Below are 18,335 nucleotides of genomic sequence, written 5' to 3'. Positions count from 1 at the left end.
AAAGGAGCTGCCAACAGCAACTCGGCTGTCTTTAATATCAAGGAGAAAAGGTTGTGAGCTGAATGGACTCAAGGCTAGTAATGTCAATTATTTATCTGCTTTAGAATCTTTTTCATCTTCCCTCTCGGGTCAGCCAATGACAAATCGATCGGTTAGACTGTGCCATCCTGCTTTCAAGCCATTATTCAGTTAGCACTGGGGATGTCTTCCCCCGTGTTAGTTATCAAAGGAAGAAATCGCCCACCCTGACCAGACGCTCCTTGTGCTGTGGAAGTTAAAATGGGAACCAAAACCAGCTCCCATTTTATCACTGAAAAGTGCTAAGCACTGAGTGAAGATGCTGCATTAATTCTTTATATTCACATTTAAGAATTATTTTTTAGCTCACGGCAGTGCTGGCACCCTATAGTGAAACAGGATGCTGAAAAAGAGTATGGAAATCCTAGCTATGACAAAAAAATTTAAGTGAGCTGGTGAACACCGACCTACTCTGTCCCAGGCATTTCTCAGAATAAAACATTTGTCCACCTGTATGACGGCTGGAGGTTGAATGATGTTGTTATATTTCACTGTGTAAGATCATTTACAAGTTCTCCGGTCAAATTTGCAAGGAAGATACTAATACTGCATAATTCACTTTATGGGTTTCTGGCCTCCAATGTTAAGCCTCTATAAAACTATACATATATCTCTATATACACACACACACACACACAGTAACAGCAAAAGACATTTGCTAGGGTATTTCTCATCTGACATTGAACATCAGCCTGCGTAAAGGCTTCTCTTCAGTATAAACACCCATCTCACGGGTCTGCACCACTGTCCCCAAATGCTACTGTGGAGTTGTATGGTCCAGCGTTTCCTATCTTCCATGGTCATGCACATTTTTGTTCAGGAGCACAGAAAATATCCTCAAGTAATTATTTTCCCTATTAATTTCCCACCTATTTTCCCACATAGAAAACTTTTTGAAAAATTTATAACCTCAAGACTCCTCGGAAGGTAAATTGAAGCGGTCTGGTCTTTCCAAGTCAGAGCCCACAGCAAAGGCACCCAGAGGCATGAACGCATCCCATTTGCCATACAGAGAGGAGGCACTGGACATGTAACAGCAGCCATTTAAACACTGACACTTAACTGCTTCACTGCTGCTCATCGCAGGAGATGCCTTCAGCTCATATACTAAACCCGGACTTCTCAAACATTAGGTCCATTTCTAGAAGCTTCCTCACAAAATTCAACTCCCACATGCTCCAAAGAGGAATGGCATCATCTTTCCCTGAAACGATGTGCTCTGCCAGCAGAGCCATCCTTCCCCACTCAAAACATCCACTGACAGGCAACACAGCAGCTCACATCTTTCAAAATGAAAACTTCTCCAAGGAGACGTGCGTCTTGCTCCACATCTAGTGTCACTCACCTGGGGAACGTAAAACCAGTCAGGAGACTTAATCAGAGCGGTGCACAGCAGCACAGGCACCCACAGGCCACCAAACCTGCCATCCCTGGGACCCCTCTCCAGCCCAAGCAGATAAAGATGCAGTTGGCATTAAGTGACTCCCTAGGCATGTTCCAAAAAAGTTTAACATTCAAAAATCCTGAACTTCTTGGTGACGTTAATTCTGCAAGACTGCTTTGTCTCTTTGCACAACACGCTCCAAGATGTAGGATTTCTCACCTGACTTTTGGGGTGAGCCACTTCGCTTTTTTTCTGCCTGATGTCCAAATGTGTAAAATGGGAACAACCCTTCCTTCACTGAACGCCTCTTATTCCACGGGTATGCAAGTGCTTTAACATGACCAAAGAACTTCACACACGTAAATAAGCACGCTCTCACTTGTTTCACACACATACAGAACTACAAGTAAAATCTGCTTAACACCAGAGGATGGGCTGTGGCCAGAAGAGACATTTCCCCACAGCTGCTTCCAGGCCCTCACCCATGCTCTAATTTTGTGCGAACACACAGATTTGAGGAACCCTCCTGTGAAAGCTATGTGCTTTGTCAGGACAAGCATAGACAAAAGCTCTCTGGTCCAAAGGCCGAAGACCAGAGTATGGAGTATTTTCACATCTGCTGCTTTACTGCTCTGTCCTTTATCTCTTCTCCAAGCCCTAGGCTGGGGGATGGAGGGGAGTGACGATGCAGTTTACCGTTGAGTGATTCAATGCCATTTTGCTGGGTTTAATTATGATTGCAGGTAAGATACAATGGTCTATTCCATCATTTCAGGAAAAACCCCACAGATAATAACCCAGAAGCACTCCGGCTGTATCAAGAGCAGGGCTAAGAGAAATGGCTGCTCTGGCTCTGTGGAATGAAAAGGACTCATTGGCAAACCTGAGTTCAGAGAAATCACGATTAAGAGAAGTTGCACAAAACTAACAGGTAAAAACTCTGGTGCCTGCTGAAAGCAGCAGAGCCAAATCTGAACCTTCAAAGGCAGCACGGAGAGGTCCTTTGAGCCACGACATCACCACAGGCACAAAGGGTGAAAGAAGATTTGTTAACAAGCACTACAAAGTCCAAAAGGTTACACAGACAGAGGTTCCTGAAGAACAGAAACTAAGCAAACTTAGTTGAGGGTTTCCAGGTCTGTGGCATCTTTAAAGTTTCTTGTCCAAAGCTTTGCCCCAGGGTGCAGCAGTCACAGCAGATGACCCCTCTTATGACTAACTGAGCTACCACAAAACAGAACAAGCAATTACTTTAATTTAAAAAGGAAACACAGAACAACTACATCCTAAATCTGCAGCTTGCAAATGCTATAATCTGAATTTACAGGGAAGGAAAGGAGTACATGCTCTTTTACACCTCTGCCCTCTACAAAGCTTTGCTGGACTTCGGGGGGAACGCAGCTGGGTGCGTCTGAAGGCAGCCGACGGGCTGGCAGAGCACACTGGGGCGGCACACACGGCATGCCTGTACGCACAGCGAGGCCAGCACAACTGTACGCACGGGCAACTTAAAAATGCAGGTCCCTCTGCACAGGCCAGTGGGCCTCGCTGATCCCAGTACCTTCCAGCTCCCGGACCCTCCCTTCTCCTCTCCCCCACCGAACACCTAAGCCCTCTCTGTGCCTTCCCCCCTATTTCGTCTTCCCCAGCTCCCCTACAAATCAGAGTATCCCCAGACCTCTCCACACACCCTCCCCTTACCACCCATTTCTTCACCAGGAGAAGCAGCTGCAGGTGGTGGCTGGCTGGCTCAGTGGCAGGTAGCCCCTGGGGAAGCTATGGGAGAACACAGGTGGAAAATACAAGGTTTTCAGCAAAGCACTGCACCAAGGGCACCCGACACCAGAGCTCTGTGACTAACTGCCAGCAAGCCAGCATTTTCTGGCTGCAGCTCCAGTTGTTGTGTCCCCCCGCTACCTTCCAAACAGTTTGGGATGGGGTGCAGAAGACGCAGCTCTGTTCCCCATTGCTCACTGCTGCAGCCTTCCTCCTCCCGGGCCTTGTGCTTCCCACGCCTCCTTCACTGCTGAGCATGACTGCAAGGCAATCTTTTTGACAAATGACTTTGTAGGACAGAGAAGTCTGAGGCTGCTGTTGTTTGGTTACCCTACAGTGACAGTGTGGTTTGTAGTTTTGCAGACAATTACAAGAATTAACATGGACAGATTTAGAGCCTGAATTTTGTAGAAATACCTGGCATTTAAAAAAAAACGCTAGAGAAACCCAGATAAATAGCAAGATCTTTGGGCAGTTACATTACTAGTTTATTTCCAGAAAACACAGTAGTATTTTCTCCTACAGCCCTATTCACTGTATTTTAAACAAGGACCATGCAATCCTATCAATCAAAACAGGAGAGTAACACCGAAGTAAACATTCTGAACTAACAATAGGAAGTGTTAAAATAGCAGTAGCTATATTCCATGTTGTTTATTCATTTAACTGAAAATTAAAATAGAGGAAGCATCTGACCACAGAGGAATGACCCCATCTGTTTGCTATTTTATCATCTGATAGATTTCACGGATTCAAAATACAGAAGGCATCAAGGGCTCAAGAGAACCCAGATTCCTTCTCCCCTTACTGGAGGCTTCTCCCTTTGCTCCAGCAGTGTCACAGCATGCTACCTGCTCCTGTGAGGGAAGAAAGAAACAAACCTATTTCTCAGACGACAGAGAGCAGGAAGGAGAGGGGGACACAAGACTGCACTTCAGGGGGTTGCTGGCTCTTTTTAGATTGCAAACTTCCTTTCAAAACTCTGTTCTGCCCTTGTTCCAGCGTCCCCCAACACGAAGCCAGGTCACCTGAATCCCCATGTAAATTGTAAAACGCTTCCTTCGCATCCTTTCAGACGCTGTCCCTTTTTCGGGACAAAGCAGCACAGTTTAAACAATCTGTACCCCATGCATCACACATTTTCTTTCTGATATTTGATGCAACCGAATTGCCAGGCAATCTTCAACAGCAGCAGTGACCTTTCGTATGCTTTTATGGATGGGCAAATTTAATTTCTAAAAATAGATTCAATTTCTGGAATATATATTTATTTCAACACATGCTGTATCTTCCCTCATTCTAAGCTGTTTTGTAGAATTATGTCAAGCTTTAGCTGTAAAAAATAAAGTGAAGCCCTTCTCCCTCACAAAATGATGATGATGTTATGAAATGGCATAAATAAAATATACACTATGATCAGCTGAGGACAAACATAACGTTTATAACCTATTACCACCAAATGCATAACATTTCCTTCAATGCTTCCCCAAACAGATACTCCGTAGTCACCTCTCAACTTTGACTTGAAAGGGCATCACTGACTTAAATAAAACGCACAGAAATATTTTAGCTGCTACAGTGAAAAGGGGTTATTTATTGTAACAATGAAATAATAAAGAGAACATTTCTTCAGTTATTTTAGTCCGCACATCTGAGAACAGACTGTGCCTAGCTGTTTTGCTGATCCTGCGATAAAACCAGGTCCTCCTGTGACTGCATGGCTGTTTTGCAAGGCATCAGGAGAGAGAGAACATTAAGCTGCCACAAAAATGTTACCGAAGTGAGAAGGACAGGATTTGGGGACACATACAGAAAAATATTTTTTTTTAAAGCAGGAATTAAGCGTTATAGGTCAAAAAATGAGTGCAAAAATGACCCTCCCCAGCCAGCTGATGTTCAGTTGAGGTATAAGGGACAGCAGAGACCACAACTGTTTGAGCAAGGAGATGGGATGCAAGCCATCAAGACCAAGGTGACCTTGGCAAGCGGAAGTAATTTGCCCCTGTAAAAGGGACTTTCACAAATTATTAATTTCAACTTTCTATCAAAACAGCTTCCAAAAGGTAGCCAGAGAAATGCTACCTGCAGGGCTGCAGCTACCCAGCGTACCTGGGCAGAGGCCATCAGCCTATCCATCAATAGGACGTTATGGATTTATTCCAGGCCATAAAAACCAACCACACTCACGAAAACGTAAAAAGTAATGCTTAGTACTTTTCCAGCTCAATGTTATTCTAGTATTTAATTAAATATTTTTTAGCCTGCAAATCTATATGCCACTAAATCCCTTTCTATATGTTCTTTTGAGACAGGCTCTTTCGATGTACTGAAGGTGCATTTTTAATAATGGTAAAGGGTATCTAGCTAGACTAAAGTAATCAGCTCTGACAATTAAATAAATTCCACGACTTAAAATACTTCAACCTTATAATGAATCACAGTGAGAGGCTGGAAAGGGGCGTGTGGGAGCAACAGGCAAGCTAGGAGACTTCAGTGGTGCTGAGGACGATTTTTCATCACTTCACAACCCTTTAGAAACTAGGGATGCCTCCAGCAACATGGGGGCTGCTGGGAGCGGTAAAAACACGATTCACTACTCGGCGCGAACACTGGGAAACCTCTATCCCCACCACACAGTACCAAGGAATCAGATCTAATACGATTTCTGAGAACAAATCCTACAAGGGGGGTAAGGTAAGGTGATCGCATGCAATTCTGCAATTAAAAATTGGGTTGGAAACTGCTGATTAGTTGTCCATGTGTCCAAAGCTTGGCTATTTGAACAGAAAGCTCTCCTGGGTCAGTTTCAGGCATCTGCATAAACACTTACTTGAAAACAATTTTATTTAAAAAATAGCCTAAAACATCTTCCCAGCCACTGGAGAAATTATGCAGCTCCTGTGCATGTGGGGTTAGGTCAGTCTCTTTGCTTCTTACTAAGTTTTAACAGCTTTCAAGAGTCTGACAAAATGGCACATTCTATAAAAGTATATTAGCTATTAATAATCACGAAAAACCTAAACCTAATAAACTACTTATATTCCTAAAATTTATATTGAATTTAAAAACAAAGAAAAAAATATTCTGCGAAGGTGTTTTAGCGTGGGAAGTTCATGGATAACAAAGATGTTACTATACACGATAAAAGGAAGGCATAATAGTTTAATTTTGCATGAGACACACATGTAAAATATTTGGGTGGCTTGCAGTTTTTGTAGTTTGTATGTTTCCTGTAGCCTTGGAATATTATGAATACAAATACAAGACTCACAAAAATCAGAAGAGGCAACATAGGTACTTAGGATGAGAAATATAGCACCTTTGCTAAAGCTGAATAATGTTCAAAATGTACAAGTGCTGCATTAAAAACTGCTCTATATTTTTTCAAGTTCTACTGAGTTTTTAATGAATTTAGAAGATAGGTTAGTACTTTCAGAATACTGTATTTTTCCTGCTAATGTGCCTTTAAAAGCAATTTGGAGAGCAACTTACTGTTCAACTTTTCATTGTAAGTGGAAACTGCTGAGTCCAAGCGTGTATTTCCACCTGCAGCAGCAGATAAGACTGTAGATTTTGCTGCCTTGCCTTACACATTCCTGTAAGTTTTTCTATTTAACTGTGCAAAACCATGCTGTGAGCATTTTGATATATGGCCAACATATATATCTATGGGATGGAACTTTGTTGGTCTAAGGGAGGTTCTGGAAATAGCTATGTCTACGCAATCCATGCAGCTACCCCACCACTTTGACAACCCTCGGGCTCAGGACTTCCTCACTAATGAAACAGACCAGGAAAAAACTTGCTTGAAACCATCCTTAGAGATGCACAGGACTACAATAAATATTTTTGCTTTCCCAAATACCACTCTGTCCAAACCAAAACCTTTAATGAGAAAGGATAAGTACAACTGAAGTATTGACCATACAGTATCTTTTTTTGCAAGATACAAAAATCACTGACATTGTTTGAACCAGTATTTTCAGAAGTAAAAATTCTGGTTTTATGTTCTTCAACATTTTTGCCTTTGAAATACAAATTAAGTACAGCAGAAAAATTAAGAAAATAGTACAAATCAAAAGGCAGCATTTAAATACGATCAAAGTCTTAGATAAATCAGATCTGCTGTTTGTTTGCATTCAATTTTTTGATTCACATTCCTTAAGCTATATTATTTGTCAGAATTTGGGATGTGGAAATCTTTCATGAGCTGTTTCAAAAAAGCTTTATCAGCCATGCAGCAAAAAACGTGACAGTGTAGAAGCTTGCTTTTCTTGTGAGACCACTAAAGAAGGTCATTGAATAACTAATGGTCTATTACAATGAAGTGAGAGACTTCAGTGGGATCTCTAAAGCCTCCAGCTTTTAAAAGATTAAATCAAACTAAGGATGTGGAAACTGAGAAGAAATGTGGTGCATTTTTTTTGTTTGTTTGTTTTTTGGAGAATGACATATTCTAACTTGAGACAAACATACTTTCAACACCTGATAATGACATGAGTGTCACTAAAAGAGAGCTCCATGTCAAGGTATTTCCTATTAAAACATAAGAAAACCTCTACCTTATGAATACACCGTCAGGTACTTCACCTGTTTATGGATAACTATCACTATGGCTGTTTTATTCTACATTTAAGCCTCACTGCAATGCTTTAGGGAGCTTCCTGCTACTTTCCTCCCTTTAACAATAGCATCAATTTGAGAGAAGAGAGATTTCATCTCCTGCATGTCCTCCCATTGTTCCAAGGAGGAGCTCGTTAGCCCCCTTACAATGGAGACTAAAATAGTGATGAAATTGCCAGAAACCGTTTCAACTACTTTCACCACTTCCTGAATTGTGCAAAAGGCGTTTTGTATTGTCTTACCTTTATGGTTTTGGTCTGGAGTCTGAGTCCATTTAAAGTGTTAATGGCTTTCTCTGCATCCTTTGGATCAATATAGTTAACGAATCCATACCCTAAACTCTGCCCTGTTGAAACACAAGAAAGAAAAAAAAGGCCTCAGTGTTGATGTGTTTTTTTTTTTTTTTTTTAAAGCACAGGAAAAGCTTCCAAGAGTGGGAACACAATTTTCTTGCACTGTTCATTCCATCCCTGCTTTCCCCTATGGTCTCTATGCCGTTCTTCACCACTTCATTATTTCATTAATACACTGGAAGCAAACAAACATTTTAAAATGCTGCTCTGAAGAGCCTGCTTCAAAAACAAGAAGCAGCAACCCCCCACCCTGCCCTCCCCAGGAGTTTACCAAAAAGCATGTGTATGAGGCTTGACAGCAGCAGAACCGTGTAATAGTTTTGTGCTGAATTCCTAATAAATGTGATGGCTGACCTGGCAAAGCAGTGATGAGGCCACCTCCTAAAAACGATCCCCCCACCCCCCAATTTTTCTGCTGTTGTTTGTAAGTGCTTAAAACACAAAAATCAGGAAATGGTGTTTTAACATTAACCTTGAAGCAGCTGACTGAGAAACAGACAACCATCTTTACGCCTTGTTTTATTGCTCGGTGAGCAGCCAGTAAATGGGAAGAGAAAGGACAGATCAAATCGCAGTAGAGTCAGAGACCGCATTAAAGCTTTCCTCTGTGTACTAGAGATGACGGCAAAACCAAAACAGTACACCAACTGCCGCTGCGCACGGGATGGCAGGAGCCCACTTTAGCAGCCAAAATCATTTCAACAGCTTCTGTTTTACTAGCAAGATCCGTGTTTGCATTTGCAGTAGAAAGAGGAGACCGGGTTATTAACCGGGTAAAGTAATACGGAGCTCGAGAGGCCGTGCTGGTAGCACTACAGATACTCCCGCACACAGCACAAGGACAGAGCTGTGGGTCTGCAACGGGCTGCGAACACCCACACCAGAGAGGGACCTTTTCCCAATTCCCAAACAGCATTTTTGCAGCATCAAATCTATTAATGCAACGTGACAGACAGCCCCTTCCAGATCCCTTCCTTCTTGAGCCTCCTACTGAAGTTATTTTGCAGATTTGGAAAACAAAGCAATTCTTATACATTTGGTGGGGTTTTTTTGTGTGTGCTTGGTTTGGTGGGTTTTTTTTTGGTTTTTTTTTTTTTTTTGGTGAGGCACATACACTTAGAAACACACACAGATAATCAAAATTTCAGTAACAAGCGAGCCTGAGCAGGCAGGCAAGTGGTCCTTTATTTCAACCATGCTTCTCATCCCTCCCAGGGAGGGGGACAGCACTTGTGGATGAAGATTTCTATCTGCAGGAGCAGCAAATAGCAATCCAGCTCCTGCTCACCAGGAGCAAGCGGAGGTTGGGAGAGCAGCTGCACACCAAGTGCCTTGATGTACCCTGGAGGCACGGATCCTGCCTCCCAAGCACAAAGCTTTGTTTCTTTGTCTCCTGGACTACAAAAAAGCATCTGTGTGTTTCTCAAAGTCAGACGCCACCAAAAATACAGCATTTGCTGTAACACAAATACAGGGAGCGCTTCTGTCTTACGAAATCAGTTCAAAGCATTAAAAGCTGCTAACTATGCAATAAAAGACCTTAAAAATCCATGGAAACACCACAGTTCATGCTTAAAATGCCCACATGCAGGCGTAAGGATTAGAAATGGCTTTTTTAACCTACATATATATCCAGGGAGCAATTCCATCCAATCAATTTAACTTCAGAAAAAAATGTATAAAAACATATCTAGTCTTCCCAGAAAGCTGAATTAATCTCAACAAAAATATTCTTACCCTAGTTACACGACATTAACAAAGAATGAGCCGAAATCTGACTGAGCACGAAGTCTGGAGCAGAAATACTATGAAGATACTTCCTGTGCTGTACCTTCCTCTTCTTGCCTACCTGAGATTTTATACAGCCCCAATCCCTGTGCCTCTGAACACATCAAATCCTTAATATATTTAACCCTCAACAGTTCTAGGCAGAAGGAAGCCATTCTCTAGGAGACAAACCACTTTTTATGGAGGAAGGATGAGGGCTTAGAAAACCCAAGTTTGTGTCGCTACTTTCCACATTAACCACCCATGAACCTTCAGAGGCACGCAGGTAACAGGAGTCGCTGACGCAAGGCCCTGGGGTTTATGTCAGTCTGCCTGAACACAGGCTTCCATGTCCAGCCACTGTTACTCTCAAGGAACATGGTCTGACCAATCTCTACAATATGTACGATGATTTTTAATAGTCTCTCAGAGGAACCTTCTCCCCGTCAATACTTCTGCAAGGACAAACCCATGGATAACAAATGCCTAGACAACACAAACTGTAGGAAAGGGAAATAACAGCAAAATCATGATACAAAAATCTCATAGACCATTCACTCTTTTCCTTGGAGTTCTCCAGTAACATTATTCAAGTTATTTAGCTATCATCTTTCTCACCACCAACTGGAAACAAACAAGTATTTTCTCCAAGGTGAGGTATAAGGAGTACTAACACAAAGCCGTCTCCATGCCTGTCTGCAGAACTGGGCTTAAAGAAAATAATTACACTGTCATACAATTTCGCTTAGAAGAATAAGCACACAGAAACATGATTTCTTCTTGTTAGTATATTTTGTGATGTTCAGGACTATATACAAAACTTGTAATACAGTTTAAGGCCTGTTACTCGTAAGCTGTTGGTTAAGATTTCATATCAAATATATTAATTGCTATATTCGCTGTATTACAGTCTCACAACAAGGGTGGGTCTACTGGGCATTTTGAGCACTGAATTTCTGTTAATTCAACAAAAACATGTTTTATCTTAAGAAACCTCAAACCCCACACCCTTTGCAGACCACAGAAATCGTGGTGCAGTGGTTTCAATCAGCAAACTCCTGTTGCTGCCTTCGGCCATATGACTCATATTGTACCAGTGAAGCTGAAGGGAGAGCATCTTTCTGCTAAAAGCTTGCTACATCAGGGGTATATTTTTTTTGGTTTATTTTGTATTTTCAAGCATCTCCCCTAAACACCATCACTGAATGAAGATAGCTCCCCCCCACCCCCCATAGCTCAAAAAACCGAAGAGAAAGTAAACTCTGAAAAAAACCCCACATTTTGTGAAAAAGCTTTACAACTGCTGGCAGATATCATAAAGTTTTAGTGTGCTAAACATTTACAGCTAAGAAACTAAAAATACAATACATCCTGCTACAAATATTATTTTTAAATTACTCTCAAGAGCAATACACCTTACGTCAGACAAAACACAGTATCTAGATACTAAAAAATAAAAATCTTTACTAGTAGAGAAAGAAGAGAAAGATTTTTTTCAGAATGTGGTGAAGCAGTATGAACTTTTTTTTTTTCCCCCTATCGTGTACTCTCCCTGCACCTACTTGAAAAGGGTAACATTGCTTTGGACGCAATCTGGCAGCATGAAGCAAGCAGCTGGACCTCTCAGTGGGATCCCACACAGACACTGAAGTTCATTCCCATGCTACACTTCCCAGGAACAGCACCGTAAATAGTAAATATTTTCTGCGTTTTGGAATCCAGTACTTCATTGCATGCTGCGATTCAGTAGGGCAGGCAAGAGATTATTTCTGGATGATAGTAAACCAACACCTTGTTATATCACTATTACCATTGCTCTTTCTGAATGTTTTATCTAGCTTGCAGAAAAGGCGTAGTGGACCTCCTACTATCTGGTAAAGACCAGATCTAGAAGTGCACAGTAACAGGGTTAAAAATTATCAAGGACTTGACAGTCTTAAAACAACCCACCCATATGCAGAGCCAAGCCCAAGCTGGTAACGTACATAAAGGGCTCCATTTCAGAGCTGAAAATCACAAAGATTAAAACAAACTGTAAGAAAGAATATAGAGAAATCAATACACCCTTTTTATAATATTTACCTGTAAATGCAAAAACCTGCAACTATGAAAAAGGCGATGCCAGTTAGACCTGCACCTGCTTTTACTTCCTTTGTAAGCCAGTCTCATCAGGGCAATTCCGTATTTAAATTAAGAGATATTAAGAGATTAAGAACCAATGTAAGCTAGAACAGAAAAGTAATAGGAAATAAACAAAAAAACCCCAGAAAAAACCCTTCTGGTTAGTAAAGGTTGGAATAACAAAAGCTTTTTTTTTTTTCTTCCAGATTATGAACAAAGATCCCTTAAGACTCATGCTGACTCATCAACAGATACTAATAGTAACAGGGAATAGTACAGAGAAAACAGATGTGTTATGTATACCTGAAGAAGCTCTATAAAGTACTAACTAGCAACCCAGGTGGATGTTAAACAGGAGGTCCTAAAATTATACATGTTTAAATGAGATGATCTGGATTATTTGCATAGAATAGACTCCAAAGAAATGGGCAAATAGCTCTCTTGTGATTGTCAGCAGTTCTCACAGCACTGAACAAATTCTAGGAGCCTGGAGGAAAGACAATTTTGCACTAAATTCAGAAAGGGAAGACTGGATGACCGAGTAATTACAGGTCCATCAGTCTAATGCTGAGCAAGGCAAAATTACAGAATATTTGCTACTGGACTCTAATAATAAAGAATTAGAGAGGGGTAATAAAATCAATGTAAATCAAATTAGGTCTACAGAAAATAGATTCTGTCAAACTAAACTGACATCCTTCTTGATGAGATTACATGTTTGACTTATAAATTTTAAGAATGTCGATTTAATAGCATTGATATACTTGGTCTTCTATAAAGCACTTGATTTGGTACTGCTTATTAATTGACCAAAGCGAAATTAACATGGCACACATTAAATGGATTAAAAAAATATAAATCAGCCAACAGATCTCTAACTGAGAATTGTGAATAGGAAATAACCAGAAATATGTTTTCCTACAGGTCTATCTCAGGAAACAGATCTACTAGGCCCTACACTGTTTATTTCCATTGATGAGTGGAAAAAACCCAAACTCCTTGCTCCTGAAGGTAATCGACTGCAGAAAGACAGGGTGAGAGGATAAGAACAAAGAGGACAGAGCGAAGGTGCAAAGCAACTTAAGCTCGTCAGTAAATGACAAATACGTACATTTAGATAGGACAAACCCAAGATTACAGCCCAACAAGCCAAGTTAACTGCAGCATATTTTCCAAATGGGAAATGAAGGACTCTGATAAAGAATGACAGATAATCAACCACATCTCAAGCTTGCAATGCTGCCAAAAGGGTTATGCCAAATGCTGCATAAAAGCCACACACACTCAAAGAGGGAAAGAAAAATTGCTGCTTCTCATCTGGCTGTGTGCTTTGCTGCCGAAGCGCCGTGCCCAGTCCTGGTGTACGTGCTTCAAGAAAGACAGCAATGCCTTGGCGCTGGTGCCACAAGAATAAACTGCAGCACTTTCAATTGAAAGATGGGGGTAAATCTGTCTACCTGATCAAAAAAAGGTTAAGATGAACCTTAACAGTACTACATTAACACTCATCTGAAGTACAGGTATCTTTTTTTGTTGCCTGTCCAGCAGATAAAACATGGAGTTATGTATCCCAAGTCCCACTGCTGGGTAGCTGAAACAAGAGAAAGCAGGCTAGAAATAAAGCAAATGCTGTTTTCCTGGGAAAAGGCATTTGTCCTGTTTTTGACAATGAAAGTAACAGATTATTTTTACTACCTACCAACCATTTTGTCAGCTGACTGAAAATTCTGAAATTTTTTTTCTGAAAGCTATGCTCTAGCTCAAGAGGAACTAATCCAGGAAAGGTTTTGGTGAGATGTGTTAAGTGCTCAATCATCTCTTCCACTCTGAAGCTCTACACACACACACTGTTCCTGCTGGTTGTTCTCCATACAGCTCCTGCTGCCATCATTCCCACAAGGGAAGCAGAAGTTAACTACTTTTCTCAGACTAATTTGAAGCCCTCCTATTGCTGGAAACTTTTCTAGAAGCCGCTTATAGAAGAGTACAACTTTGAATTGCTCACCTATGACTGGTTGAGCTAGAAAAAGTTTTTTAAATATCCTTTTTCCTTGAAAAAAAAAATTACTCCAGAATGCAAAGTCACGTCAAAGGACTCTGGGACCCACTATGAACAGTCATGCAAAAACAAGCGCAGAACAGGACAGCAACAATGCAAACTGCCTTAATTGCGGTTTTGTTGTCCCCTGCCCAAATGTAAAACCTAAAGCTGCTCACCTGACAGTCGTAACATGAACGCCACTGAGCGCCGATGCTTTTCTGACACAATCCCTTCCTTCAGAAGTAGGCCACATCTGACAGCTCATCTCATATTAGCCAGGCAGAAGCCGTCAGACAGTAACAGCCTTCAGTCACTCCGGGTTTGGGACCAAAACATAAATAAAGGTTCACCATGAATTCTCTGAGCCTTCTGGCTCCAATTTCTGCCTGTTCCAACTTCGGCAAGTGTTTAGGGAAGAAACTGGTGCCAGGGTGAGCTTCTCTCTATCAAAGCTGCTGAGGTCAACTTGCTGTCCACCTGTGACTATTCCAAGCAGACCTTCCATGCTCTTCAGCCTTCCCCAATGATACCTATAAACTGTGGATGACCCTAATAAATACCACCTACAATACAATGACTGGCAAGGAAAGCAGCAAGCAAGAGAGAGGGGCAAGAGAAAGACTTGCCACGCTTTCTGCTTTCTAAGTAACAGTAGCAGGAGAGATTACTGATTTTCAAAGTAAGCCCTGCTCCAGCTGGTAGTCCCATTTCAGAGCACAACCTGTGAACCTCCAAACCATTTCAGAAGTGTTTTAAACACACTCCTGGAAGGACAAAGAATGACAAACTCATATGAAAGCTGTATGAAGGAAGAGCTTTCGGAGAAGGTTACATAAATACCCTTGAGAAGACACATTCAAAATGTACAAAGAGGGTCAATGTGAATAGCCTGCCTTTTTTTTTTCCCCCCCTCCTTTCCCCTATGACAGTTACCAACAAATAGAGCTGTTTACCTAAAAAAAAAAAAAAGATGTAAGCTGGAGAGATGATTCAGATCAAGGGAAAATGAGATCTGCTCATGAGACCGGTTTAAACTCTGCTCCTTGTCTGATGCTTTTTTTTATACCAGTAACATCAGTCTCATTCATCCTCCATCCCTTTATCAAGGAGAAGCACCTGCTGTCACCCCAGTGATGCACACTGCAGTTACAGGAGAAGGAAACCAGGAAGGAAGCAGCCTCTGAGCACAGCGCTCCTAGTACCAAACAATTAAGCTAAGGCTACTGCTGTCACAATTCACTGTAATCAGGCTATGAAAGTAACCTGTTCTGTACTTAGTGCACCTCTACCACAGCATCCGTTTAGTCTATAGCTTATTTAGACTAGATTCCTTATATTTGTACAGACTAGGATTTGTTAAGTATGTGTTGCTTATGAATAGCAAGAAAGCATCCTCCTATTACAATATAACTGTCACTTTTGCAGGAATTTAGGGGAAAATGCACAGTATTTCTCAAAACAGACACAAGAGAAGTATGAGAACTAAATAGCTTAGTTTCTGCCTTTTGCAGGAAGGTGACTGGGTTCTGGTTTTGTTTGGGAACCTTCCATCAAATTCTGTATTTTGAGTACCCTTGTTCTTTTGAGAAGATCTACCTTCTGGATTAGGAAGAGTCAGCTGTATTTAAATGTGATCCAATCTAGCGCCCCAGATACACTTCGATGCTACAGTGCACCTACAATTAAACAGCATGACTTATCCTTGGTTAAAACCAGCCAGCAGCAAAATTTTTGTCAGTAGATTCATCTTCTTAAGGTCCTACCAGAGAGACAGGCAGGTTCCAGACTTGTGCTGGGATACTCCTGCCACAGATCCCTTCCTAAAAAACATGTTCGTGGCTTCATAACAAATAAGTAAGCAAATCTTATTAAAATAAGCCTTGGGAAAAACCCCTGTGTTGCACAGGCTGGAGCCTAGCTGCAGCTCGAGCACCTGTAAAGGTGTACATGCTGACACAATCCTGCTCAGACAGGACAAGACTCCTCAGGCAAACTCTTCCCCTAAGGCATCAGAACCCTGATCCTCAAATAGCAAAGGCTGGGCCCTCCCCATAGGAAATCTGCAGGGAGAAAATTTGTATCACTGCCTTAATTCTGGCAGTGCCAGAGAAACTTGGATAAAGGCTTATTTGTGCGGAGACAGGCCTTTTTGGGGGGCTCATGGGGAGTCACGAGTTGCACAGTGAGCTCCCACGGGAGCTTTACACACACAGGATTTAATAAACTCCAGTCCAAGTGGAAGGGGCTTCTTTGCACCAGGCCTTCTGCAACAGAGACGCTGCTACATGATTAAAAAAATCCCCCAAAGGAAGCCCTTGCAAACAGCGTGCTACATCCCACGTAAAACTCTCCCTTGAGGAGACGATGAGAGGGAAAATGAACCAGACATACAGACACCACTCACTCAATTTTAATATCTGAATGGGAAGTGCCAGATACCATGACAACAAGCCTAGGAAAATAACTAGAAAAATAAAAGGGGAATAAAAAAAACCTGTTGCCCGAAACGTGAAGCAAATCCTATAAATGTAGCTAAAGTGTTCAAATGATTAGCGTTGTGAGGTAACCGTAACCCTTGGATCTCTGCATCTGTTTGGAAGAGAACCACCAGGACCTGAACACAGCGGCCTCAAAAACAAAGCAAGACCCCCAAAACCCAACTACAAGCAATGTCATTCAACCAGCACCTCAAGTTAGAGAGTGTGACTTCACCAGGCAGCATCAGAGATTACGCAAGTTTTGTCCTCCTCTGTAGTTTTGACAAATCCCTTAATGCAAGACAGTGTCTTAATGTCTTGATTTTCAGAGATGATTAAGCAGTAGCAGTTCTCAGCACATGAAATTCCAGTTGACGGTAGCTGCTACCCCTCAGAATTAGACACTCTAATGATTCTCATTCTGGAACAGCCCCACACATGCACCCAAGAAAACAGAACAAGATGGAGCGTGCTTTGACAGAACCTGCTGCTGCCCAGCACCACTAGATCCTTTCAAAAATCCTACTCCCACAGAAATTTCAGGAGGGCTTTCAAAAACATGCAATTACTTCATTTTAAACTTGACCATACCAGCAATATAAAACACACCTACTCTTGCAGATAGTGCCTTACAGTCTCTTAAGGGCTTCTAGCATTTCAGATGTTCTGCATTTCACCTGAAACAAGACTTTGCTCTTACCTGCATACTACACAGAGTTTTCAAAGTCAGCTGTGTAATTACTGTACTTGAGGACATGGACTAATCTGCATGCAAAGCTTAAGTGGCAGTTTGAGACAAATGCTGCTGAATTGGCTGGAGTCTTCTGCGGTTCCGATTACCAGCATGGAAGCACTTTATCTCTGTACCACACCTTTCCTCACAAACACAGAGGAAAGCACTTTATTCCTATTTTGGAGAGAAGAAACTGAAGGCGTGAAGATTTCCAGGGTTACTTGGACAGAGTAACACAGTCACTAGAGCAAGGCTCTAAAACTGGACCTGCCCCACCCTAAGCAATTTTATCACTGGACCACTGAGATTCATGCTGGGCTGGAGATACCCTGTAAGAATTTTATGCTTACAGAATATATTACAGAACATTTTATGCTACAGAATGTACTACCCTCTTCTTTTGTTTTCCTGCTTCTATCAGGTTTCTTTAAATGTAAAACTGATTTTAAGCACGAGTGTGTTCATATTACTGCAAGCAACTGATTAAGTACGTTTCCAGAAGCTACTGCTCCCGACATAACGCAAGACAACCAAGTTCCATTTCTGAACAAATATTTGGATTCCTCCCCCATCTAGCTGACATCTCTTGCTTCCCTTCTTTTTATCTTCTCCCTCCCTTCCTTCAAGGAGCACACAGCCTCTGAATCAGCAGCTGTTCTGAGAAAAGCATGGCTGCACTCCTCCCCTCTTTGTCCCAGAACAGAACAGGGACTGTACTATAAAAATCTAGTGTTCTGGGGACAGGCATGAATGGACAAGAAACAGCCATGACTTGTCTATCCGGAACAGTAAATTCTATGCTGAAGAGATGAATTAAACAGAGGAATGCAGACACTAGAAACAAACAGGCTAAGTTAAAACAATATTCAGTTAGAAAAAGTGAAAACAAATAGACCCAGAAAAAACCCGAAGGACATACCAGAGATAAAAAATGGTAAGCAGCAGTGTGAAAAGAAATTAGCAACAGGAGTTAAAGAAGTCA

At 41.6% G+C, this 18,335-nt stretch overlaps 1 protein-coding gene across 11 annotated transcripts in view; it reads right to left on the bottom strand.

Annotated features, from left to right (window-relative positions):
* ELAVL4 (ELAV like RNA binding protein 4) overlaps positions 1–18,335 on the bottom strand; it is an 83,207-nt gene that overhangs the window by 12,311 nt on the left and 52,561 nt on the right. For all 11 annotated transcript variants that reach the window (XM_055725130.1, XM_027807030.2, XM_014280860.3 and 8 more), the window contains exon 3: positions 8,104–8,207. In XM_055725130.1, the coding sequence (XP_055581105.1) occupies positions 8,104–8,207 (104 nt within the window). The remainder of the gene's footprint in view (positions 1–8,103; positions 8,208–18,335) is intronic.

Source organism: Falco cherrug, chromosome 12 (assembly GCF_023634085.1).
Source record: "Falco cherrug isolate bFalChe1 chromosome 12, bFalChe1.pri, whole genome shotgun sequence".
Lineage (NCBI taxonomy): Eukaryota > Metazoa > Chordata > Aves > Falconiformes > Falconidae > Falco > Falco cherrug.
Note: the sequence above shows the minus strand (reverse complement) of the source record. Positions and strands in the feature narration are given on the sequence as shown.